General features: G+C 43.1%; 1 protein-coding gene across 5 annotated transcripts in view; it reads right to left on the bottom strand.

Moving 5' to 3' along the window:
* Positions 1–27,774, bottom strand: part of gria3b (glutamate receptor, ionotropic, AMPA 3b) — a 117,860-nt gene extending 90,086 nt beyond the window's left edge. For all 5 annotated transcript variants that reach the window (XR_004575655.1, XM_010896450.3, XM_010896459.3 and 2 more), the window contains exons 1-2: positions 27,241–27,774; positions 26,424–26,582 (exon numbers count right to left, since the gene is read on the bottom strand). Coding sequence is in view for 4 of the 5 variants with exons in the window: in XM_010896450.3 (XP_010894752.1) it covers positions 26,424–26,582; positions 27,241–27,328 (247 nt within the window). In the remaining variant the exon portion in view is untranslated. The remainder of the gene's footprint in view (positions 1–26,423; positions 26,583–27,240) is intronic.
* Between the last annotated feature and the right edge of the window lie 212 nt (positions 27,775–27,986).

Genomic DNA, 27,986 nt, shown 5'->3' with positions numbered 1-27,986 from the left:
GGTAGGCTACTGTTTAAATTTAGGTACAGGAGCCGAACTACACTTTCAAGCTAATATTTTAAAAGAACAGGAACAGGAGGTCAAGCAGTAGAAGCAGTCAGGTGAGGGTGTTCAGCTCCGATGAGCTCCTGCCCAAGTCAAGCACTGATAACATTCTTAGTCCTGGTGACTGCGCTGAACCAGACTGAGAAGCCTAGTCCTGGATGGGAATGGTATAGCTTGATTGGAACAGTGACTTTACAGCAAAGCAGAGAACTCTATCTTCTGTCTTTTCATGACTCTCACCATCTCACTGTCTTTGTTTGTCTCTCCCTCTGTCTAGCTGTCTTCATGTCCCTCTCTCTGTCTGTCTTTGTCTCTTTCTGTCTCTCTGCCTACATTTCTCGTTCTCTGGGTTTGTCTCTCTCTCTCGCTCTCTCTCTCTCTCTCTCTGTGTCTCTCTGTCTCTGACTTCCTCTCTACTTTCTGCCTCTCTCACGCTTCGCCCTCTTGGCTCAATGCCTTTTTGCAAGGAATAATAAAATAAGGCAAATAGGCGGGAAGGATGGAGGAGGGTGGCGGGTGTTGTTTAACCTTGAAGACATTACTTAAATAATTCCCTCTGTCTCTTTCTCCTTCCCTATTCCTTTGCCCTGGGTAGGTATAGAGTCCGGCACCACGTTTCATCTTATTAGTGCCCTCGCTGAGACCGAGTGGCCTCCGTGAATGATAATGCTGGAAGGAGCAGGGAGAACAAGGAGGAGGAGGGTGAGAGGGAGGGGTGAGAGATACGTAGAAAGGGAGAGGGAAGGGAGAAGAGAAACATGGAGGGAAATAAAGAAGGAGCGCGGACGAAAAGCGAGGAAATGTAAGATAAATAGAGAGCAATACAGCAGAGAAAGAGCAAGGAGAGAGAAAGAGCAAACCCTTAATTCTCCTGAAGTCGTATTTTTCGTATGCAAGGACACTACATTTCTGAAGTCTCCCCTGCAGGCAGCATACAGATAGGACATTTAACAGCAGCGCTACATGCAAGAGCTAACGCTAACAGCTACCGTTACGGCTACTGCAGAGAATATCTAACAGCGCTTTAGCCAACAGCTACAGCTAAAACATGTAGGAGTAGACAACGAGTAAACATTCAACTTTAAGGAGGCAGAAGGCATCCCCTCTGGAAAAAACGAACTGCTCTACCGCAAACAATCTGACATGTCCAGTTGCGCTACAGCGTACAATCACCCTTAAGAATTGACATTTGCCGTCACATTCCAGTAACCCCACAAAGTGAACACACTTTGTACAGCTACTGTTCAAAAGTAACACACTCTCTGCTAACGACAAGGAAATGCCAAAGCTATCCACTGTCTCTGTCCACCAGCCAACCCAGAAAGTGGATAAGCTACCCACTTTGACTGTCCAGTTGCACTGCACATTTGACATATTATCCACTTTGACTATCCAATTACCACAAGAGGTGGACATGCTGTCCAATAACTTGTTGTTCCAGTGAGTCACTGTGAGTCATCCGCTCTGCTGGAGGTCCAATTAGGCATGTGTCAGTCTGACACAAAGAAAGAGACAGATAGATGGAAGGGCGGGAAAAACAGGGAGAGATGGATAGATGGAGATAAACTGTTCTTTTCTTGACATAAAGAACTTAGACCGGTTTTGTTTTTCAGAATAAGAGGGTGTGGCTTCTCTCTCAGATTTCTTTACTTTCTCTCCATTCTATCCTTTCTCCTCCTCTCTCATCTTTCATCTCCTCTCCATACCCCTCTCCTTTCTCTGCTCCTCCGTCCTCCTCTCCACGCCCTACCCCCGTCTCTCTCTCTCACTTTCTCCTCCTATCTACTTTCTCTTTGCTCATCTATCTTTTGAACAAGGCTAAGCCAGTGAACTCTCCCTTGCCTCTCTCCATCATATTCTGACTGGCAAAGCTGTAAGGGGCACAGAGGAGTCAGAGCAAGGCTTTCTATTCAAGGCTTGTAGAAAAGGATGTGTGTGTGTTTGTGATTCTCTCCAAACTGCCTTTTCAGACTGCAGCTGTGGTTTCCGTCACCTCATATGACTACGTTGACATCCTGGTCCACACAACGCCACGCGTACATAGAATCAACACTGAAGGAAAAAGGGATAGATGAAGAAAAGATGGAAGAGAAGGAGGTGAAGGAGATGGAGCTGGAGGAGAAAGAGGAGCAGGAGATGGACCAGGAAGGAGATAAAGGAGCAGGCGATGGAGTAGGGAGTAAAGTAAGATACTAGATCCAGCCCTAGGCTGCTCTATGGATGACAACAGAATGTTTCAATATTTCATGGGCCTGTCACGCCCGGACACACAGACACAGGCGGGACGGACAGACGGACGCCTGGGGTTAGAAGTACTCACAGGTTTGATGTAGCCATGTGTGAAATGGCACAGCAGCGTGTAGTCCCCTCCAGATCAGACTCACACAGACACACAGATCGCTCTCTCTAACACGCACACACACAAACACTACAGAGCACACACGTTCACAGAGATATTGGTAAGTTCAGCCCTCTAGCGTCTACAAGGAAAATAGCAGAAACAATGTTTTTATGGGTGTTCTAGGTTAGTGCAGCCAGACAGGGAAGGCTTCCAAAGGTTTAACCTTAGGCACTAACTAGTTAACAGCTAGTTAGCTTGGCATTCTAGGTAATGTCATACAGTGCGTTTCGGAATTCCTATTTGTATAACCTACTGGTAAAACTATAACAGAACACACCATTTTTTTTTTTTTTTTTTATACCTAAGCAAATTAATTAGCCACAATAGTGAAATACATGTTTTGCCTTCAAAACAAAAGTCCCCCATACTACTTAGATGTGTAGCTTACTAGGATGGACAAAAATAATACACAAATATTTGCCCCAGGCAGTTAATGCTAATATGCTTACAACCTAGATTTAAGTGACAACCTTCGAACCTCTGATTGGTGTTTACAGGCTAGCTTAGCAGCTTTAGCTACAGTATCGGATTGGCGAGCAGGGCCGTCAAAAGTCATTCTGGGCCCCTGTAAAGATATATGCCCGGGCCCCATCACTTATTGATGACATTGACATTATTATGATCAGTGGGACCTGCCAAGTGCACTGTGAATTAAAGTAACTCAGTACAGTAGCTGACAATAAGCTTAACTAGCAAGACAGTACAGTAACTGAAAGCTTATACACAAAGCTGTAGTAGTTTACTGTATGACTGATTCAGAAAAGTCATACAATCACTTTGCTGCATGCAGATACGGTCATGGGGTTCAGTTCGTTTAGTTGTTGTTCCATTAGGCAATAGAATTGGGAAGACTTGTGATCTGAGCAACTGTGATCAAAGCAACTGTGACGGCCAAAGAACACTGGCTAAGCTGGAATGCTAGAGTGAGGCCACAGCAAATGAATTGTATTGAACCTTTGCCGAGTCTCTCGTGGCATAAGTAAAGCTTATTATTCCATTTCCCTTAATGGCACCATTAAGACAATGGTCATTTATTTTACTACTGTAAAATCTTTTTTAGGCTTTGGGTTCATGACTGCATTTTTAGGCGGATTGTCATATTCGATTCAAAAGAGGAGATTTTCTTGATAAAAATTGTGTCCTGGTTGAAAAAAATATAACAAACATTTTGATATAATTGTCTTAGTGGATCTGCATGGCTCTCCATTGGAAACGAATGGGTGGAGATTTTCAAGATTAGCGCGTAATTACAGCGAGACCGAGCGAGACTCAGTGACATGTCATATCTTATTAAAAAGGGGTGGTTCTGTTGATTAAAATGGTGTCAGACTTAAAAATAAATTCAGCTTCTATTTGTTTAGAATAGCAATGGCCTATGCAAAATTATGGATATGTTTAGAGTGAAAGACCAAATGTTCTCCCACCTTGTGGAAGTTAGCTGAATTACCATGACAATACACATTCAAACCAACTTCTAATGCACTCACTTTCACTATTATGTTGAGCAGCTTACAAAAGCAGTAAAAACTATTTTTTTACATACAAATTATAAATATAATAAAAAAAAATATTTATGACACAATGATTCAATACACTATTCATTGCTTATTTTCCTACTTGAATAGAAGTTGAGGACTTCAGAATTTTAGCAACCAGGAAATGACTAAACGATTTTCCATAACCCCATCTGTCATTTCTCGTTTGAAGTGAGATGATTGCGTCTCTGAATAACAGCAATGGAGGGGGGGGGGATAGCTTTACCATTTGGCCAATTAAAATTCAGCTATTTAGGAAACACATTCCACTATTACTGCAGATATAGTACACTATGGAACTCTTCTGATATTCCAATGCAAAACTCAACATAATACCACCTCAGGTATTAATGCTGATTGTTTAAGATTCTCTTGAATGTGAAGTAAATCATTCCAAATGTAATATTGCTGCTTAAGATTTATTAGAGTATGATGATTGTGTTAGCAGAGACACAGGTGATCACAAGATCAGAGGACATGTCTCTATCTTTGACTCTCCTGAACTCGATGGAAGTTGTGGTGACGAGGCAAGGCCATCATGGGGAATCAAACATTACAACAACATAAAACTGATTCATTGGAGAATCAAATATATAGATGAACAATTTGACAATAACTGCTATGACTTAAACTAATAAAGAATGCAGTGAACTAATTCTTTAGTTCCATTTTGTGTTGACTCTTTGCTGTTCAGTAAGCTTTGGTGAGAGTGATGCATTCATAAATAAGTAAAGAATGATTCATTTATGAACGTGTGGTGCTACAGAAACAACAACACAGCTGAAGTAGTGTGAATGGGAATGTCTCTGATTAGTAGCTAGGACTGTCAAAGCATGGAGTGCATTTCCATTCCATTGGAAAGACATTAGCTGAAGACTTGTTTATTATAAATGTCATTATAATGGAATGGAAATATGTGTTTGACATCACTGGAGTCTTCCATTAAAATCCCATCGATGGGAAAAGTCATGGGTAAGTTTAAGGCCTGGGATGTTCTCCAAAACGAGGACGGCTACATTGGTGATGTCCTCATTACATAAGGGAGTGATTAATATTGAGTTGAAGTGGCTTTTCATCGAGACTGCATTGTTTTTGTCATTTCTGTGTAGCGCTCCAGGAATATGCTTATGTTTTTTTTCATCTCTGTCTCTCTCTTTGTATCTCCCTCTCTTGCTCTCTCCATCTTTCTCCATATTTCTTCCTCCGTCTCCCTTCCTACCTCTCTCCATCTCTCTCCTTTTCTCTATTCAACCCCCACTGTTCTATTCAACCACTGTTGCCCCACGTTCCTCTCTATCTCGGGCTCTTACTGTCTCTCTGTCTTTACTTTTCCGTGGCATGCTACAGAACAGTGGCTGTACACATATTCTCAAAAGGCTGTGCTGCCTCAGTGGCCTAGCGACCGTCACAAGAAATGGGTTGTGATGGAGACCCTGTGCCTACGTTGACATATGGCCTTGACAGGCCCTCCACTTACCGCTATGAGCGCGTGTGTGTAGGACTCTCCTGAAAAGGCGAGAGATGTGAGGATCAATGTGCTCTCTCAGCAGATAATATGCCGGGTGTAAGAAGCAGAGTGCAGGCTGGACCATTGCACAGTGATCCAATATTTACACGGTCAGGAAACTTACGACAATGCTCATTGATGATGTTTTTGTATTCATATCCCCCGCGTCTCTCGCTCTGGTTAATTTTGCAACTGCCTTCTCCGCTCAGAAATAATTCTACTGCAGTCTCCAGAGACACATACACACATCTATCCATCCATCCATCCATACATACATACAAGTGCTGGTCATAAAATTACAATATAATCAAAAAGTTGATTTATTTCAGTAATTCCATTCAAAAAGTGAAACTTGTATAATGTATACATTCATTCCACACAGACTGATATATTTCAAGTGTTTATTTCTTTTAATTTTGATGATTATAACTGACAACTAATGAAAATCCCAAATTCAGTATCTTAGAAAATTAGAATATTGTGAAAAGGTTCAATATTGGAGACACCTGGTGCCACACTATAATCAGCGAATCAACCCAAAACACCTGCAAAGGCCTTTAAATGGTCTCTCAGTCTTGTTCTGTAGGCAACACAATCATGGGGAAGACTGCTGACTTGACAGCTGTCCAAAAGACGACCATTGACACCTTGCACAAGGAGGGCAAAACACAAAAGGTCATAGCTAAAGAGGCTGGCTGTTCACAGAGCTGTGTCCAAGCACATTAATAGAGAGAAGAAGGGAAGGAAAAGATGTGGTAGAAAAAAGTGTACAAGCAATAGGGATAACCGCACCCTGGAGAGGATTGTGAAACAAAACCCATTAAAAAATGTGGGGGAGATTAAAAAGAATGGACTGCAGCTGGAGTCAGTGCCTTAAGAACCATCACGCACAGACGTATGCAAGACATGGGTTTCAGCTGTCGCATTCCTTGTGTCAAGCCACTCTTGAACAAGACACAGCATCAGAAGTGTCTCGCCTGGGCTAAAGACAAAAAGGACTGGACTGCTGCTGAGTTATGTTCTCTGATGAAAGTAAATTTTGCATTTTCATTTGGAAATCAAGGTCCCAGAGTCTGGAGGAAGAGAGGAAAGGCACAGAATCTACGTTGCTTGAAGTCCAGTGTAAAGTTTCCACAGTCAGTGATGGTTTGGGGTGCCATGTCATCTGCTGGTGTTGGTCCACTGTGTTTTCTGAGGTCCAAGGTCAACGCAGCCGTCTACCAGGATGTTTTAGAGCACTTCATGCTTCCTGCTGCTGACCAACTTAATGGAGATGCAGATTTCATTTTCCAACAGGACTTGGCACCTGCACACAGTGCCAAAGCTACCAGTACCTGGTTTAAGGACCATGGTATCCCTGTTCTTAATTGGCCAGCAAACTCGCCGGACCTAAACCTTATAGAAAATCTATGGGATATTGTGAAGAGGAAGATGCGATACGCCAGACCCAACAATGCAGAAGAGATGAAGGCCACTATCAGAGCAACCTGGGCTCTCATAACACCTGAGCAGTGCCGCAGACAGATCGACTCCATGCCACGCCACATTGCTGCAGTAATTCAGCCAAAAGAAGCCCCAACTAAGTTTTGAGTGCTGTACATGCTCATACTTTTCATGTTCATACTTTTCAGTTGGCCAACATTTCTAAAAATCTTTTTTTTTGTATTGGTCTTAAGTAATATTCTAATTTTCTGAGATACTGAATTTGGGATTTTCATTAGTTGTCAGTTATAATCATCACAATTAAAATAAATAAACATTTGAAATATATCAGTTTGTGTGTAATGAATGAATATAATATACAAGTTTCACTTTTTGAATGGAATTACTGAAATAAATCAACTTTTTGATGATATTCTAATTTAATGACCAGCACCTCTTTGTGTGTGTGTGTGTGTGTGTGTGTGTGTGTGTGTGTATATATATATATATATATATATATATATATATATATATATATATATATATATATATATATATATATATATATATATATATATATGAATTAATTGACAACTGCACCTTTTACTTTCCTTTCCAAAATAGTCAAAAAGGAAAGTTTTGAGTGAGGAACAGAAGGGTTAAAATTAAGAGACCACTGCAAATTGAACGCTTCTGTTGGGCACTCAAATCTTTCCTTTTCAACTTTTTTGCAAAGGAAAGAAAAATACTTTTTTCCAGAGCTGTATATATACATACATATTCATATACACATATACACTCACCTAAAGGATTATTAGGAACACCATACTAATACACCTTTCGCCTTCAGAACTGCCTTAATTCTACGTGGCATTGATTCAACAAGGTGCTGAAAGCATTCTTTAGAAATGTTGGCCCATATTGATCGGATAGCATCTTGCAGTTGATGGAGATTTGTGGGATGCACATCCAGGGCACGAAGCTCCCGTTCCACCACATTCCAAAGATGCTCTATTGGGTTGAGATCTGGTGACTGTAGGGGCCATTTCAGTACAGTGAACTCATTGTCATGTTCAAGAAACCAATTTGAAATGATTCGAGCTTTGTGACATGGTGCATTATCCTGCTGGAATTAGCCATCAGAGGATGGGTACATGGTGGTCATAAAGGGATGGACATGGTCAGAAACAATGCTCAGGTAGGCCGTGGCATTTAAACGATGCCCAATTGGCACTAAGGGACCTAAAGTGTGCCAAGAAAACATCCCCCACACCATTACACCACCACCACCAGCCTGCACAGTGGTAACAAGTGGATGGATGTTTTTTTTCCCTTTTCACATCATTCTTTGTAAACCCTAGAAATGGGTTTTTTGTGCGTGAAAATCCCAGTAACTGAGCAAATTTTGAAATACTCAGAACGGCCCGTCTGGCACCAACAACTATGCCACGCTCAAAATTGCTTAAATCACCTTTCTTTCCCATTCTGACATTCAGTTTGGAGTTCAGGATATTGTCTTGACCAGGACCACACCCCTAAATGCATTGAAGCAACTGCCATGTGATTGGTTGATTAGATAATTGCATTAATGAATTAATAAATGTAAACGGTGTTCCTAATAATCCTTTAGGTGAGTGTATATAAAGAGAGTGAAAGAGAGAAATACAGATGGAGAAAGGGAGAGACAGAGAGAACATTGACAGTGTACATTGACAACAAATTGAGGTGAACCTACCCATTATACCTCCAGTCAAATGTACAAGCTCATTAGAAACATATTTCCTTATGATCATATAGACCCCAAAATAATTTGAAATAAAATAAAACACTGTTAAACTCATGTATCTATGCAGTCACGGTAGCAAGATATATGACCCCTTTCCACAAGAAAAGGCCAACCAATAGAGCACAAACAACATGGTGAACATACCCAATATTAATATAAAATGTTATATAATTTTTTGCAAAGTTTTACCCCACATTCAAAAAATCATTCAAAATTACTTTTTTCCTTTTCAAAACGTGTGTGTAAGGTTTACTTAACTTTCGCTTGTTTCATTTAAGCTTTCTTATTTAACACTTGCTTTGGCAATGTAAACAAATGTCTCCCAGGCCAGTAAAGCCCTTTAAATTGAAATTAAATTCAATTGATTTTGAGAGAGAGAGAAACAGAGAAGCCAGGGATACATCTGAAATGGCCTCCTGTTTCCAGTGTACTCCTGTTCTGTTGTCTACAGGTTATTCCCTACATTGGGAGCCACAGCCCAGATCGGTGTAGAAGCATGCATGATCACATACTGACACACAGAAATACACACACCCACACTGCTCAAGTAAAGGGGATTACTGATTGGGTGATTACTGGGTATTGTTGGGGCGTCGCCTGAACGGCCAAGAGCTGATTGGGAGTGTACTGCAGACTGCAGGATTGAAAAACCCAGAGAGATTGAGGAAGAGAGAGAGATGGAGGGGGGGGGGGGAGACAGGGAGACGGAGGAGAATGGAGAGAGAAATGAGTGGGAGGAAGAGAGAGAGGTGGAATAACAGAAAGAGAGGTGGATGAGGAGGAAGACAGCGATAGAGTCAAAAGAAGAAAGATGGATGGCTTCATGGAATAATCTCTGAATGGAAAGCCAGGGAGGGAGGGAGACAGGGTGAGGGAGAGATAAAGAAAAACATAATCATAAAAGCCAGAGATATTTTTATGTACCAAGTTTCAGAGAACTGTTTGCCCTTTCCTTGGCTCTTCATTTATTTTCAGGCCTGTTGTACTGTTGGACTCTAACTGCAAATTACTTCTGGAAAGAAAAAAGAAGTCTAACCTTGGAGCATCCCCACAACACCATTCGCATTTGGAGGAGTCAACAGACGTAAGGCAGCAAGAATCACAGCCAGGTGGACAGACAGGCCTGACGCTGATCAGATGGAATCACAGCCAGGTGGACAGACAGGCCTGACGCTGATCAGATGGAATCACAGCCAGGTGGACAGACAGGCCTGACGCTGATCACATGGAATCACAGCCAAATGGACAGGCAGGCCTGACGCTGATCAGATGGAATCACAGCCAGGTGGACAGGCAGGCCTGACGCTGATCAGATGGAATCACAGCCAGGTGGACAGGCAGGCCTGACGCTGATCAGATGAAATCACAGCCAAATGGACAGGCAGGCCTGACGCTGATCAGATGGAATCACAGCCAAATGGACAGGCAGGCCTGACGCTGATCAGATGGAATCACAGCCAAATGGACAGGCAGGCCTGACGCTGATCAGATGGAATCACAGCCAGGTGGACAGACAGGCCTGACGCTGATCAGATGGAATGCGTTACACAAAACAAGTCAACCCCTCATTCACTGTATTCTAAATGTACTGCATTGTTGCGTAGAGCATAAAACGCCCTTTCATCGTAAACTATTCACTCTCTTGCCACAGAGTAACACACACACACAAACGTGTATACACCATATAATGCATATACACACACACGTGCGCGCGCGCACACACAGACACCTAACACACAAACAACTGCGGAGCCTGGCTTGGGTAAATATTTTTATGCCCCACTAAGGTTTCAGGACTCCTGCCAGCTAACGTGCAATAGCAAATTCATTCAGTGTGTTTATTGTGTGTGTCTGTGTGTCTGTGTGTCTGTGTGTCTGTGTGTGTGTGAATGCGGGTGTGTGTGGTTTAGCCCCTATTCAGTGTTTATTGCTTTTTAGGGTCAGGTGGCTCCACATCATACTACTGCCTTGTGGTGATATCATCTTCAATAAGAGGAACCCAGACTAACAGTGTCAAGCAGAAAAGAGGCTCTAATGTACAGGCGGATCACAGACGTTTAATACCGTACTCTCTCAGTGGAAAGAATGCAATACAACTAGGGTTACAGCATTCAACTAGGGTTACCGCATTCAACTAGGGTTACAGCATTCAACTAGGGTTACAGCATTCAACTAGGGTTACAGCATTCAACTAGGGTTACAGCATTCAACTAGAGTTACAACATTCAACTAGGGTTACAGCATTCAACTAGGGTTACAGCATTCAACTAGGGTTACAGCATTCAACTAGGGTTACCGCATTCAACTAGGGTTACCGCATTCAACTAGAGTTACAACATTCAACTAGGGTTACAGCATTCAACTAGGGTTACAGCATTCAACTAGAGTTACAACATTCAACTAGAGTTACAACATTCAACTAGGGTTACAGCATTCAACTAGGGTTACAGCATTCAACTAGGGTTACAGCATTCAACTAGGGTTACAGCATTCAACTAGGGTTACAGCATAAACTCCCTACTTTCCCCCAAATCCCTGTTAGAGGATTATTTTCTAATACAATTACGTTCCTAGAAGCACCCTGTGAATCATTTTATTCTATACACCCGATATCAGAGACAAGTGCACTGCTTTTGACAGGGGCCCATGGAAAATGGGGTGCCATTTGGAGATGATCACAAAACTTAACATCTGCACTAAAATGTACCACAACATAATTCCTAGTGTATCGCACAGTGCAGTATCGAGATGTTTACAAGACCCAAAAGGTAAATCATGACATGTTTTAGAGGTAGGAGTGTCTCAGAATGGATCATCATAGCGGTAAGGTTTTATGAACAGTGCAACCCCTACTGTCAAGGTTTACAACGCCATGACACGCACAGTGCTTATCGACGATATCTCAGGCAGAGGAATAAACATAGAATTCGGTGTTGTCGTATTCCTCCCGTGACTTGTCATCGATCACATAATTTTGCATGGAAATGCAGAATGAAACATTGACTGTAGACCTTATTTTTAGAACTAGCCGGTCTTCACAGACGGAGTAAATATAGGTAGGTGGAAAATACCCTCCTATGTACATCCTCCTATGTAATTGATCCTCGTCTCTGTACATCCTCCTATGTAATTGATCCTCGTCTCTGTACATCCTCCTATGTAATTGATCCTCGTCTCTGTACATCCTCCTATGTAATTGATCCTCGTCTCTGTACATCCTCCTATGTAATTGATCCTCGTCTCTGTACATCCTCCTATGTAATTGATCCTCGTCTCTGTACATCCTCCTATGTAATTGATCCTCGTCTCTGTACATCCTCCTATGTAATTGATCCTCGTCTCTGTACATCCTCCTATGTAATTGATCCTCGTCTCTGTACATCCTCCTATGTAATTGATCCTCGTCTCTGTACATCCTCCTATGTAATTGATCCTCGTCTCTGTACATCCTCCTATGTAATTGATCCTCGTCTCTGTACATCCTCCTATGTAATTGATCCTCGTCTCTGTACATCCTCCTATGTAATTGATCCTCGTCTCTGTACATCCTCCTATGTAATTGATCCTCGTCTCTGTACATCCTCCTATGTAATTGATCCTCGTCTCTGTACATCCTCCTATGTAATTGATCCTCGTCTCTGTACATCCTCCTATGTAATTGATCCTCGTCTCTGTACATCCTCCTATGTAATTGATCCTCGTCTCTGTACATCCTCCTATGTAATTGATCCTCGTCTCTGTACATCCTCCTATGTAATTGATCCTCGTCTCTGTACATCCTCCTATGTAATTGATCCTCGTCTCTGTACATCCTCCTATGTAATTCCTCACTTTACATAAGAGAGAATGGAGCAGATGGATAAAGGAAATCAATAACAAATGTAAAGACACACACTCACCCACAGACAGACATGTGCACTTACACACACACACACACACACACAGGCTTGAAAATAGATGACACAACAGATGAACAGATGAGTGAGAAAACAAGTAAAAATCTACATCTTTACATCAAAATGTATATACTCAACGAATGAAACATCTAGATGTACTGTAATGACATAACTGCTTATAAAGACTTGTCAAAGCACTTGTCAGACTTGTAGTTGTGTGTGTATCAAGCTTAATTATAGAAATGTCAACTAAACTGTCCCCAAACTATGGTAAATCAGAGAATTTGACAAATGTGGACATTTTCTCATTCCCATATTCAAAATTGCTATTTCTAGGCTCATGTGAAAGTTTTATGGTAAAATATACAATTGGGGTCATTGTTAAAAATGTTGATTATGGTTGGGAAATAATAGTTACAGTTTAGGTCAGGGAAAGGTTAGTTTAAGACATTAAAGTTAAGTTGGTTACGACTCGGGTTGGTAGACAGGTTGAATTAGGGTTAGTTTAAGGTATTAAAGTTGGTTACGACTCAGGTTGGTAGACAGGTTGAATTAGGGTTAGTTTAAGGTATTAAAGTTGGTTACGACTCGGGTTGGTAGACAGGTAGAATTAGGGTTAGTTTAAGGTATTAAAGTTGGTTACGACTCGGGTTGGTAGACAGGTAGAATTAGGGTTAGTTTAAGGTATTAAAGTTGGTTACGACTCGGGTTGGTAGACAGGTAGAATTAGGGTTAGTTTAAGGTATTAAAGTTGGTTATGACTCAGGTTGGTAGACAGGTAGAATTAGGGTTAGTTTAAGGTATTAAAGTTGGTTACGACTCCGGTTGGTAGACAGGTAGAATTAGGGTTAGTTTAAGGTATTAAAGTTGGTTACGACTCGGGTTGGTAGACAGGTAGAATTAGGGTTAGTTTAAGGTATTAAAGTTGGTTACGACTCAGGTTGGTAGACAGGTAGAATTAGGGTTAGTTTAAGGTATTAAAGTTGGTTACGACTCAGGTTGGTAGACAGGTAGAATTAGGGTTCATTTTAAGGTAAGGGGGTTGCTAAAATAAGGAATATCTTTTCTGTTTCCTGCAAGATCAGAAAAACAGTGAGTGTGCACTTTCTCCAGTAGAAGCTTAAAGGAATCGGTTGTTTTTAAAATCTGGAATCTGGTCACGGTTATGATTCAAAGACAAAGAATACACACAAACACACACACACACACACTCACAGGGAGGAAGGACTCTGTTTTTTTTAAAGTACAGGAATATGGGCACAGATTCTTCCAAGAAAAATAAAACACACACACACAAACACACACACACACACATACAGCAACACTTCTCCTCAGGTCGACTCTAATAGGATCTTTTGATATTCTGATTAAAAATTCATTGTGTTGAATCTGCCTGAGAGTGAGATGGAAGAGCCCCGTCATGTTTCTTTTCAGGCTTGAATCTGAGTCCTATTTAAACACCTGACTAGTAATTCTGCAGACTGAATGGCACCCTAGCGTAGGGAATAGGGGGCCGTTCAGGAAGGAGTGAAAGTCTCAAAGCCAGTCAGAGCCAGGAACGGACCAACCAATCTCTGTCGTCACTCTGGAAATATCAACACTCTGTCAAAAAGCTCCCAATGGTGATCTGGCCTTTAGATGTCCTCCTCTGCCTTTATTGTACGTGGACATTTGCCTGTTAACCCTGCAATGCCCAAGGTAGCGTACCAGCGTCTCATCACAGCAACTTGGAACTGGAACTGCGGCTATTTAAGAAAATGTCCCCAGAGGTAAGTCACAAAGATGTCCACCCAAACGCATGAAAGCTGAGGAAAATAAATCATGAAATCAACTTATGTAATGTGTGTAATCATTTAAAAATATATTATTTTATATATTATATACACAAGGGCTAGTGTCACATAATCTACATCTATTCATGTTTCAGTAGGCCTACTCCCTTTCTTTGACCATGATGCCAAACACAACCAGCTTGCAGACAGCTTGTTCTTTTTCAGGTTGTCCTGTATGTACAGCATTGTCAGTGTTCATAAACTATAGCTAGCAAAACTAATGGTATTAAACTCGGTAGTTGTTTGGTAAAAATCAGCTTTCAACAAGGTTACAATGAACATAATGCTCACAAATCCATTCCCAGAATGGGAAAACACAGCTTTGCTAGTATTGAGTATAACTTTGGAATGATGTTGGCGAGAGGTTTTTCAGTGAGGTTCCGCGCTGCGTTTGTGCGGTGAAGAAGTGGAAGTAGGATTAACAGAGCTCAGCAAGTCATGTGTTAACACAAAATAAACACGTTAACTTTGGCGGGCCTAGTTTTCAGTCATGGCTTGATGCTTCCTCTGGGTCCTGAACTGTGCCCTATGGATAACCATACAGGGGATGTTATGGGATAATGTCTATGACAGGGCAGAAACACTGAGCCAGTCCTCGGAGAGTAACAGGAGTCACCAGCTGATGATCTAACGGTCAGCTCTGGCAGCTGACAGGCAGCCGGGTCTCTGAGGACCTTTTAGAGGTTGCCCTCCTCCTGGCTGTGTGTGTGTGTGTGTGCGTGTGTGTGTTGAAGCCAACAGTGTGTGGTGGCTCTTCAGGTTCCTGAGTAAGGGACCCGGATGAGGTTACTTACCGGGAACACTGAGGGGAACTGAAGGAATTGAGTCAAGTCCAGGAAGGGGAGTGACGACCAATTCATATTGCGGAGGAAAGAAGGAGAACAGGCGAGGATGAACACAGCACTAATTTTTTCCTCCAACTTCACTCTGCCCTGCTCCTGTTCACAGTCCACCTTTCTCCTCTCTGACCTGTCTTTATGTTCCCTGACGACTGTTCTCCTCTCTGACCTGTCTTTATATTCCCTGACCACTGTTCTCCTCTCTGACCTGTATTTATGTTCCCTGACCACTGTTCTCCTCTCTGACCAGTCTTTATGTTCCCTGACCACTGTTCTCCTCTCTGACCTGTCTTTATGTTCCCTGATCACTGTTCTCCTCTCTGACCTGTCTTTATGTTCCCTGACCACCTTTCTCCTCTCTGACCTGTCTTTATGTTCCCTGACCACTGTTCTACTCTCTGACCTGTCTTTATATTCCTTGACCACTGTTCTCCTCTCTGACCTGTCTTTATGTTCCCTGACCACTGTTCTCCTCTCTGACCTGTCTTTATATTCCTTGACCACTGTTCTCCTCTCTGACCTGTCTTTATATTCCCTGACCATTGTTCTCCTCTCTGACCTATTCACATGTAACAATACATGCCATTTAGCTGACACTGTTATTCAAAGGAACCATTATACAGGCTTTGCAAGAGCCAAGCTACAGTAACACACTGCAGGGAACACAGTCCGGAGTCTATCAAGGGTACATGCGAAGTCTTTCCAACATGCAGAGAGGTCCGCAGGTAGAGTATCAGCCTACAGCCTGACCCCATTAGATATGAATGATGTTTGGACAAAATGGAACCAGAAAGCTCCCTTGAAAAGTGACTCTTATGACGGTCAATGAGATGAGGGTCCAGTGTGTGTGTGTGTGTGTGTGTGTGTGTGTGGATGAAAGGGTCCGGTTTCCATCTTTGACTCTTAGGCAGCTGAACCATGAGAGTGGTCTAGATTCTTTGTCATCTCCCTTGTTTTCTCTCTGTCTTTCCTGATTATTGCCTGATTATCTCTCTCTCTCTCAATCAGTCCCTCTTCCTCTCCATCTCCATCTATACGTCCATTCATGGTGCTGTCTGACTCTCTCTCTTAGTCCCAACCTCCTTATCCCGTTTCTCTCTTTTTAAATCTGCATCGCTCTCGTTCCCTCTCCTCCGATACCATTCTGTCACCCCCACTCTCCCCCACTCTCCCTCCATTCATCCCTCTCTATGATCTGGTCAGCATGTTGCTACCTGGCAGACTGTGGTTAAAGGTCAGGTGTGTGTCGACAGACAGTCACCTGGCGTCTACCGTGTGTGTGTATGTGTGTGTGTGTGTGTGTATTTGCTTTTGGATTTCACAACAGAACAGAGCTGGAGAGCTGTAACAATATCACGCAGAGTGATAAGACTTCAGGACTTCACAGTTTAAAAGCGACCCTTTCATCTGAACATAACTGATGTCATTTGCCGAATGCACTCAATCATATTGTAGCACTCTCTTCAGTGTATCTTTGTGTGTGTGCGTTTGTGCGTGTATCTATTCTGGTTTGGCTTTGGGTTAGGTTTGATTTCTCACTGTTTAAAAGGTTAGAATTAGGGATGAAAAAGGCTTATGGTCACATTTGGGTCTCCACTTCTTCCTGTTAGTTTGTACTTGGTGAAAAACTGAATACAGGAAACAGGAAACTGACAGGTTTGGACCACACATCACTTAAACAACTTAAAGGCAATTTGAAGGAATGTACACTGATGAGCCAAAACATTATGTCCGCCTGCCTAATATGCTGTCGGTCCTCCATGTGCCGCCAAAACAGCGCCGACCCACCGAGGCATGGACTCTACAAGGTAAAGAGTCTGAAGGTGTCCTGTGGTATCTGGCACCAAAACTTTAGAAGCAGATCCTTCAACTCCCGGTAAGTTGCGAGGTGGGGCCTCCATGGATCGGACTGGATGGTCCAGGACAACCCACAGATGCTGGGGAATTTGGAGGCCAGGTCAACACCTTGAACTCTTCAACATGTTCCTCAAACCATTCCCGAACAATGTGTGCAGTGCGGCACATTATCCTGCTGAAAGAGGCCATCAGGGAATACCATTGCCATGAAGGGGTGTACCTGGTCTGCAACATTGTTTAGGCAGGTGGCATGTGTCAGATTTACGCCCACATGAATGCCAGGACCCAGGGTTTCCCCACAGAACATTGCCCAGAGCATCACACTCCCTCCACCGGCTTGTCGTCTTCCCGCAGTGAGTCCTAGTGCCATCACTTCCCCAGGTAAACGGCACACGTAACCCCCCCCCCCCCCATGTGAAAGAAAACGTGACCAGGCAACTTTCTTCAAACTGCTCCAAGGTCCAGTTCTGACAGTCACATGCCCATTATACATGCTTTCGACAGTGGTAAAGGGATCATCATTGGGACTCTGCCTTCTATTTCAACTTAGCCTACGATATGCCAGCATAACTAGAAACAAGGTAACATGCTGAATAACTGGTGAATAACACGGGTGATTAAAACGCAAATTGTTTTGTGCCCAGACGCATGTAGATGCTGCGGTATGAGGTACAGATATCAGTTACATCAACTTGAAGAAATCAAATGTGAAGGGTCTGGTTTGGCTGCTGATACGTAAGAAAAGTTAAGGGATGGGGAAGACTACTCAGGAAAGACCAGTCACAGAACATGATCTCCACTAGCCCAGAAGCTTCTGGATCTTTACTGTGGGGGATAATTATTCTTTGGTTATTTGGGTTAAAACATATCCACAGCCATGGCTTTAACTGGACTTAACACTCACCACTGCCCCTCATGTCCAGTTTCCAAATCCTATACTCAAGTTCACTACACGTACACAAACTTGTAATACACAGACAATTTGGATCTTATATGAACTGAGTCTGTATCCAGTCCCCAACGTAACTCAAATCCGGTAACTCCTATCAGTTCAATTATTTTTGCCAAATCCCATATGAAACTACATGCAAATCACTCTCTACAGTGTTTCATCTTCTTTCCACATCTTTATTGATTTCCAGCCTAATTATCTCCAAACACTTCGTAATGTGCAACAACCAACGCATACAATATCAGGCAATGCTGTTATTACAGTATACCGGATTACTGTGACAGTAGCTTACAGACAGCTTGGTGGCAGGCACAATCCTGAATTTCATAATGGTTTACCTTCTACAATACAGAACCGTATCAAAGCCAGTACTGTGCAGTGACACACATCACAATACCGTAACACTTCCTGTATAATACTGTTCTGAAAAAGGTACACTTTACACTATAACCACACAGTAGTAGGACTGGTACAGCATTTTCCCAAATAGGTGCAAACCATCAAGCCTGTTAAAAGCCACGCCTTAAAATGGGTTGACCAAAGGTTTTAGGTGGCACTGGATAGGTTCCGGATTCTGTGAAGTGAATGTACGGTTTGGAATACTGTACTTTTCACACAACGCACTATCCTTTACAGTACACTGCAGTTAATTATTATTATTATTAACAGTTTCTTTACTGTTAATAATATCTAAAGTGATACGTACATGCTTATCATTACAGTGTATCCTCTTCAAAGCTTCTATTTGGTTGTGGATGTAAAGAAGAGTGAAAAATGCAGCTTGTACTAGATGTTATTCCCTGGGCTGGATTTTGGTGCAGCGCCAAAATACAGAGGGGAGTTTGAGAAGAGGAAGCGATACATACAGCGATAAAGCATACAGAGGTACAAGCTAATACTTACAGTTTGTTTATCGGAACTTAATATAACAACATGAAAGATCATCAGCATTTGAGACGCAAAATCTGTTTGTTTTACTAGGGATGTTTATAGTTTGACAAAGTCAATGAATTGCTTTGGTACTGGTGTATAGGATGAACTGTCATTCAAACTGAATTTCATATTGTATTAGGCATGTTCACAAAATGACAGGACTTGATGTTTTAGTTGCATATCTTGAAGTGTTAGAGATCTGCATATCAGGACATGAATGAACTAGCCGATCCAGTGAAGTTGTTGATCCTTGTGTTCTTATAAAACGCATTACACTCCACCGTAAGCAATTACAAGACAGAAGGCTTATCACACTATACAGCAACGATGCGTTGGCCAGGATAAATACAGTTGAATAGTTGGTCTAGTCTATTTCCAAGAACTCATTTAAAGTCTGCTTTTAATTTCCTGGCGCTTCCTATCTTGCCTTGTGCCTCTATTGTTCGAGGGTTGCATGCAACTGCATTCTCAGTCATTATTATTTTAGAAAAGGTGGTAGGTACAGTATGTACGTACGAAGGAAGAGAGGTATGCGTCTATACTTTTCTGTACATTTAGTATTTAGTAGGTTGCTGTGCCATGCAGCCTGACGGATTAGGATGAATAGTGAAACTGTCAGCCAAAAGTACTCTTTGTGGTAGGTCAATTCATTCCAACTTTTCCAACTTTTAATGGTACAGACGATGGAGTGTCCTGTGAGGAATACTGTGAAGCCTTTAGTTACTGCTGGTAGATTGAGCATTGGGCTACCAAAAAAAAAAACACTCCTGCCAACATATATTAATGCTAAACACAAAAACCCTCCAGAAGAAGTTATATAATTCTGCACATGACAGGATTTGAAATACCATCATTGAGTTTAGAAGCCTGAGGAAACAAATATAATGTATATATATATAGAATATATATGTATGCCATTCTGCAATAAATACAAGATCTGTTTTTTTGAAGTGCATCTCCCATAGTGCTCCCAGTCTCTGGTAAGGTGTGGGACAGTCTCTGGTAAGGTGTGGGACAGTCTCTGGTAAGGTGTTGGACAGTCTCTGGTAAGGTGTTAGACAGTCTCTGGTAAGGTGTGGGACAGTCTCTGGTAAGGTGTGGGACAGTCTCTGGTAAGGTGTTGGACAGTCTCTGGTAAGGTGTTGGACAGTCTCTGGTAAGGTGTGGGACAGTCTCTGGTAAGGTGTTGAATAGTCTCTGGTAAGGTGTGGGACAGTCTCTGGTAAGGTGTGGGACAGTCTTTGGTAAGGTGTTAGACAGTCCCTGGTAAGGTGTTGGACAGTCTCTGGTAAGGTGTTAGACAGTCTCTGGTAAGGTGTTAGACAGTCCCTGGTAAGGTGTTAGACAGTCCCTGGTAAGGTGTTAGACAGTCCCTGGTAAGGTGTTAGACAGTCCCTGGTAAGGTGTTAGACAGTCCCTGGTAAGGTGTTAGACAGACACTGGTAAGGTGTTAGACAGTCTCTGGTAAGGTGTTGAACAATCTCTGGTAAGGTGTTAGACAGACTCTGGTAAGGTGTTAGACAGTCCCTGGTAAGGTGTTAGACAGTCTCTGGTAAGGTGTTAGACAGTCCCTGGTAAGGTGTTAGACAGTCTCTGGTAAGGTGTTAGACAGTCCCTGGTAAGGTGTTAGACAGTCTCTGGTAAGGTGTTAGACAGACTCTGGTAAGGTGTTAGACAGTCTCTGGTAAGGTGTTAGACAGACTCTGGTAAGGTGTTAGACAGTCCCTGGTAAGGTGTTAGACAGTCCCTGGTAAGGTGTTAGACAGTCTCTGGTAAGGTGTTAGACAGACTCTGGTAAGGTGTTAGACAGACTCTGGTAAGGTGTTAGACAGACTCTGGTAAGGTGTTAGACAGTCTCTGGTAAGGTGTTAGACAGACTCTGGTAAGGTGTTAGACAGTCCCTGGTAAGGTGTTAGACAGTCTCTGGTAAGGTGTTGAACAATCTCTGGTAATTGGTGTTATTCAACCCGCCATGTAATATTTCAAAACCTCTCAGAATGTGATTCAGTATTCAAGTGAAGTTAAGGTTTTGTCTGATTCGCATTGGTGGTGCTCAGTTCCCACTATTTGTCGCGTTACCAAACACTTAATTTTAACAGTGATTGAGTAGCAGGAGACAGGAGGGAGGACTGTTGAACACATGCAAACACACACACACACACACACACGTTTGTTGGCACCAAATAACCATCTATTAGCCAGGTGTTTTAGGAGATAGAAAATGAGGCTCCTATAAAAGAGGGCTGGGCAGACAGACAACATGTAAAACCCTGCCACAAAGGACACACTCCATTAGGGTAATGACAGTATGAGAAATGGTGTGTGTTTGTGTGTTTCTCCATGTACATGCCTGAACGAAAATGTGTGAGTGAAATAGAGGAGAGAATTAAAAGAAATGAAGCTAGTGAATGGCATGGTGAAAGAGAAATAGAGTAAAAAAGGGAATGTGAGGAGAGAAGGGATGGTGGCATGATGTATTCTGGCCTCGAGGACAAAGAGGATGAAGGGAAGAGAAGAAAGTACGAGGAGAGAAAGGGATGCTCTAACCATTCATTTAGACGATGGCCATCAGAACAGTTACGCTACATTATCAACTCCTTTCTGTGTGTGTGTGTGTCATCCTCCGACAGGGTCTCCTCAAAGTGGAAACTAAAATGTGTGTCTGTCTGTCTTCACAAGAAAATGCAGGACATTTATGAGCAGTGCTATTCAGTGTATGTGTGCATGCGTGTGCTTGTGTGTGTGTGTGTGTGTGTGTGTGTGTGAGTTTGTGTGTGTGTGTGGGACTGTGGGAGTGCATGTACCTGTCACTCAGGCTCCAAAGCCACTACGACCCTAGCAAAGGTAATTACACCTTTCTCCATTTCGGATGTCACTTCAAAGCAACCCCTACAGTCTTGCTTCCGAAGCGTGGTGTGTGTCTCTGTGAGTGTGTGTAACATAAGCCTAGGCGTTGTCACTTGTGCACATGGATGTGTGCGTGCGTGTTTGCCTCCAGCGCTCGGTGGTGGTAGCTAACGCTACAAAGCACAGCCGGAAGGATTACTGAAGACACACTTTGTTTTGCTGCAGGTCAGTAATTCAATTACAGCTCAGAGGCTTTAAAATGCACTTGAAAGACATCGTTCTAACAAGTCCTGTAACTTTCTACTTAGTTTATATTTTTCCACCCAGACTAAAATACTGGTAGTGTCAGGATGTACTTCATTGCCAATTGGTCCAGATGAGTTCCAAAAAAAATCACATTTTCAAAGTATTGCAGTCAGGCTTGCAAACAAGGGTGATAAAACAGACAAATATATTTCACGGCAGTTAAATGAGATTCAGAAGCTAATACAACAGCTACACGTCCTGCACACACGCTCACACAGCGATGGCTCTGAATGCAAAGGACTGTGTGTCCATCATATCTAAATGATACTTCGCCATGATTTGAAGACCTACGTAGACAGTATGTCTGATTTGTTTAAGTATCGATTACATATCTGTCATTTGTACATCGAAACATTCCTCTAGCCGCTGCACAACCCTCAGACCTTTTGTCAAAAAGCTTCATCCAACAGTGACGGCCAGGCAGTGAGTGTGTTGGTAATAGTTGATTCAAATAGCATGTTTGACCTTAGGAAGCACACAGATTTCCACCGCATGTTGGCACGTAAGTCACCCAGGAAATTCCTTCCTGTTGCGTTCTGTGATGACGGAAGACAATGGAGGAGGAGTTGGGGGAGAACGGTGAACATTCCTTATAGTGCCTCATAGGACTCTGGTAAAACGTACTGCGCTCCATGGGGAACAGGCTGTGCCATTTTGGAAAGGAAACACAAACCAATGATAACTACTTGTCCCCCGAATGCTAGTGCCATAAACAGACGGTAAACCATCTTGACAGCTTCTCGTGCCTTTCGGCTGTTCGCAGATACAATCCACTTAGGAAGACACCTGGTTGTCTTGGTTTTGCCGAGCTGGTCAGTCAGTGTCAATCCGGTCTTGGTGTTACCGAGTCTAATTACAGAGTAGTGTAATATGACCACTACTCAGCAGAGAAAAGAAACTCGATACACTTCGGGCGTAACTTTCTTTTTGGGGTCTTTTGGCGTGCGTGTGCGCACTCGTGCGTGCACAAGCAGTACCTTGCACTACCTCAGCAGGAGCTGTCAGCCATTGGCAGGCTCAACTTGACAGGCCTCCCAAGTCGCTCCATTACATTCGCTAGCTACCTGAACAAGGAACAAGACAACTCACATCTAAGCGCATGCTGCTGCTGATCACGTTGTAGGAGAATAACACTTCAGTGTCCTATGCGAAATGTAATCATTTCAAAGCTTCATCTCAATATCACAGTCATGTCCGTTAAAAGTTTGACAGGCTTCATGTTGAGGGAGAAGACCGTGACTCCCAAATGGAATCCGATTCCTTTTGTAGTGCACTAGACTCCTTTTCACCCACAAGCAGATGACTTAATAAACCAATCAATGAAGAACGGAATGGCTCCCATACGGAACGGGTAATGGCCGCCGACAACTTCACACCATTTCTACCGCAAAGAAAGCAGACTTTGCTTTTCGCCAAGTAACTTTCCTCCGCATCAAAGACTCATAAACTCCTGACACTGTATGTTCAAGGCCGTTCTGAGAGACATCTGCACGCACACACCCTCTTCATCGAACCGCTGTCAGATGTTCGTGGCGGCTGTGTGCGAGTGAGAAAGCAGAAATGGGGCCAAGGAGGTTCCCTCAGGAACCCGATCCTCTCTCTTTATGCTAAGAAGAAGCCTCTTTCTGCTGCAGCCTGCCTGCATGCTCTTTAATTAGATTCTGATATCTCACCCTCTTTTTCCCATGCTCCCCTGCTCCTTCAACATGCATGAAATTACCAACGCCGTTATCTATTATTTATTTACTCATTTGCTTATTGTCTCCGTGTCCCTATCAGTGGCGTGAAGGGTAGAGCGGCTGTGGGTGTGTCCATTGGCTAGGCTGAGACAGCGCGGTGAACCCACGGCCCACACTCCTCTGACTGGCTAAACGTGATACGGACGATTTCCACGCTTTGCCCCCCTTCACCACTCAGACTCAGCAGCCCGCCTCCCCACTTCCTGACGGCAGGCCTTGGTCCTCAGGGTCATTTACCATTGTGTGTCGCTGTTGAGGTGGGGGGGTTTGCTGGGGTGGGGGGGGGGTTATGGATTCCCCCCCCCCTCCCTCTTTGTCCAATAAGAGCTTGGTGAGGCGGTATGAGGTCTGTGTGCTAATGAGCTGACACTGCAGAGAGCTGAGCAGAGATCGGGGAGACGGAGGAGCTAGAGGAGTAAAGTGGACATGAGAGGAGAGGAGGGGAGGGGAGAGGAAAAGGAGTGCCACAATGGCCAGCAGGTCAGGCTAGACGCATGGACCAGTGTCGAGGGTTCTGGCAAAAGGACTAGCAGAATACCAGAACTCAGCCAAGGCCTGTCTTTGCCCTCTGCAGGGGCTTTCGACCACGTCTACATATGCACTCATTCTGGGAAACCGTAATCGCCGTCTCCTGCTTCCCCCGATCCATGTTATTGCTCTTCTTCCTTTCTTCGCCTTCCTTTCATGTGCTTCTTTTCCTCTCCTTCTCAATCTCGTCTTTTTTCTTCCACTTTTTCCTGTTTTCCTTTCTCCTCCCTGCTCCACAGGTCTTTTTCCCTCTCCCGTCCATCCACCCTGTTCTTAATCTTACCGCCAAACTGATCTCACAAACCACAGAAAACCACGAAAGACCACCATGGAAAGAGGTAGTCTACCACATCGACCCCCCCCCCCCCCCCCCCCGCCTCCAGCAATGGATAATGGCACAGCAGAGAGCAGAGCTGAGTGAGCAGTTTGAAAAGATGACTGGATTGATATAAGTCACACTCAGAGGGGCTACAAAAAAGGAGCATATAGAGGGAAGCAAATGTTATTGACAGTGTCCATTCTGTATTGATCTGCATCCAGGAGAACAGTGATTTAGAGGGGAAGGATTTAAGAGGTAATGTTGCATCTGAGCATGTGCACATAAAGTGTCTCAGAATAGTCGTTCTGATCTAGGAGTAGGCCTTTATTCAAACAGGGTCTCTAAATAGGAGCTCTGATCTAGGAGTAGGGCCTGTATTCAAACAACGTCTCAGAGTAGTTCTGAACTAGGAGTAGGGCCTGTATTCAAACAACGTCTCAGAGTAGTTCTGAACTAGGAGTAGGGCCTGTATTCAAACAACGTCTCAGAGTAGTTCTGAACTAGGAGTAGGGCCTGTATTCAAACAATGTCTCAGAGTAGTTCTGAACTAGGAGTAGGGCCTGTATTCAAACAACATCTCTGAATAGGAATTCTGATCTAGGAGTAGGGCCTGTATTCAAACAGGGTCTCTGAATAGGAGCTCTGATCTAGGAGTAGGGCCTGTATTCAAACAACGTCTCAGAGTAGTTCTGAACTAGGAGTAGGGCCTGTATTCAAACAACATCTCTGAATAGGAATTCTGAACTAGGAGTAGGGCCTGTATTCAAACAACATCTCTGAGTAGGAGTTCTGATCTAGGAGTAGGGCCTGTATTCAACCAACATCTCTGAGTAGGCATTCTGATCTAGGAGTAGGACCTGTATTCAACCAACGTCTCCGAGTAGGAGTTCTGATCTAGGAGTGGGGCCTGTATTCAACCAACGTCTCCGAGTAGGAGTTCTGATCTAGGAGTAGGGCCTGTATTCAACCAACGTCTCCGAGTGCTAATCCAGGAACGGGTGTTCAGGGTTCTCCTCATACGCAGTCACACTGATTATGACATGAAAGGAAACTCCCACTCTAAGAGTCCATTCAAAATGCAGACATTCTGATCAGAGCAGATAGTGCTGGATTGAAACCCCATTCATCCACCTTGGTGCCAGTGTTTTCATCCACCTCGGTGCTAGGGGGGGGTGCATACCTCAGTACTAGCACACTGAAACCACCCACCCACTGAATTCGTGACACCATGCACGTTGTGTAATTGTTGATGTTTCCTTTTCATTCCAGAGCCACACAGCCTCTCACTGTAAAGATACCCAACCATCTCCATCATCATGCACACACGATGCTCTACTCAGGACGTTGCCAAGGGAACTTGTTTTATATTCACCGTCCTAAATGGCTCCCTATTGCCATTGCATTTGCAGGACTTTTCACAGGCTCTGATTAAAGTGAGTACACTGCGAATTGAATAGGATGCCATTTGGGATGGATTTCTCACAAGGGCAATTTTGTAGAATGTATTCAGTATGTCAACTGCCATTTGAAAGTATATGTTTGTGTGAGAGTGTGTGTGTGTGTCTACGTGTGTATGTGCATGTGTTTGTGAGAGGGATACATTTATAGTGAGAGAGAGTTAAGGAACCTGGACATATTCAGAGCAGAGGGCGATTTGAATAGCTCTATAGGTTACTTACACGCATGGGTGACTGAGAAGCTGTTGGATGACTCGAGGTTGTCTACGTTGTAGTTGAGATGGAAAGGTTTCTCGGTTGTGTTCTGGTTGGTGTTGTAGAGCTGAACGGCGAACCTGAACGCACTGTGCTCCTGCACCGTAGAACGCATGAACAAACCACCTGAAATAAATAGATACATTATTTAAAACAAAACAAGAACTTGCGACACCATTTGCTTTAATTATAATTAACACGTAGTTTATATCAAACTATATTTATTGGCTAGAGGAAACTACCAAGAATACCTCTGAAAACTATCCGAACGACCGTAACAAAACTTGAAGAAAACATCGACTTCAGAGCACTTGACTAACATGTAGCTTACAAAACCATTTTTAAACACCAGGGATCCCGTTGTGATGTTTGTACACGAATGTCAAGTATTAAAGCAAACACCACTGAGCTACGCATCAGCTCATGCGTAAAAATAATTACCAAAAAGATCCCAATAGTCTCTTTTTTATTTTCACATCGTTGTCTACAAGAACAACTGTAATTTTGTGATTTCTTCTTCTAATGTTGTCAGTTAAGAAGTTCCAGTATTTTCCCTCGAATCATACAATTTCGTTGTTTTATTCGAGTATGTTACTGTTTTATTTCTTAACATCTGTAATTAAAGCGGTGGAGCAAGTTAACCATTAATTTCATGCCAAGCAAGGTACTTCTACAATCCGATAATGTTCATATTCCGGAGATAACCAAGAACTGTTGTTATATAAAAAAGACAAATAGCTACAAAAAACATACATATTTTAAAAGGATTTTACGAACCACTTACCTATATTAATCTGGTTTGGAAATCCCGCGAGTGATCTGCCCGAAAGCCACAATAAAAACAGAACTAGGTTTTGTGCCATTTTCTCCATTTTTCCAACCTATGAATTCAACTCCGTAAAAGGGCCTGCCTAGGCAAATTCATAAGCAACCCGCGGACGATGAAAACCCTCCAGATTTATGATGGCCGCTCACAGTGCACCAATTAGGTTCATTGAGGTGCAGCACCGGGCTGCATAGCGAATTTTCTGCAACTGTGAGAGGCGAAGGAGGCTGAGAGAGAGAGAGCGCAAGAGAGATAAAGAGAAAGGGAAAAAAGGAAGGGATGGAGATAGGGACCGTCCCGAAGATGGAGTATCTACCGATCTGAATGAAAAAAACAGCGGCTTCAATACCGTTCAAACTTGATGAGTCGTAGAATTAAAAGGCTTCCTTCGTTTTTATATTTATTTTTTAAGAATGCACTGGACTCCGTTACCGGCTAGCCCAGCTCGGCTGCACTACTACGACTGACTGCAAGAAGTGCCGTTCTCGTCCACATGACTGTATACGCGCAGTCAGTAGGAGAAAGCACAGCAATATTCTGCGGTTGATGTCTTTCAATTGGCTAGCTAACCGCTTACAGCTGCAGCAGCTGTCTGCGCCTCGTGAGGGAAGTTGGGGTGAGGTGGATACTGGATAGACTTATCCCACATTTGAAAGTACTAGGCTACAAGCAGCCTCTGTAAATCATAAATGTGTTTTCAATAT

The sequence above is a fragment of the Esox lucius genome, chromosome 4 (assembly GCF_011004845.1).
Source record: "Esox lucius isolate fEsoLuc1 chromosome 4, fEsoLuc1.pri, whole genome shotgun sequence".
Classification (NCBI taxonomy): Eukaryota; Metazoa; Chordata; class Actinopteri; order Esociformes; family Esocidae; genus Esox; species Esox lucius.
Note: the sequence above shows the minus strand (reverse complement) of the source record. Positions and strands in the feature narration are given on the sequence as shown.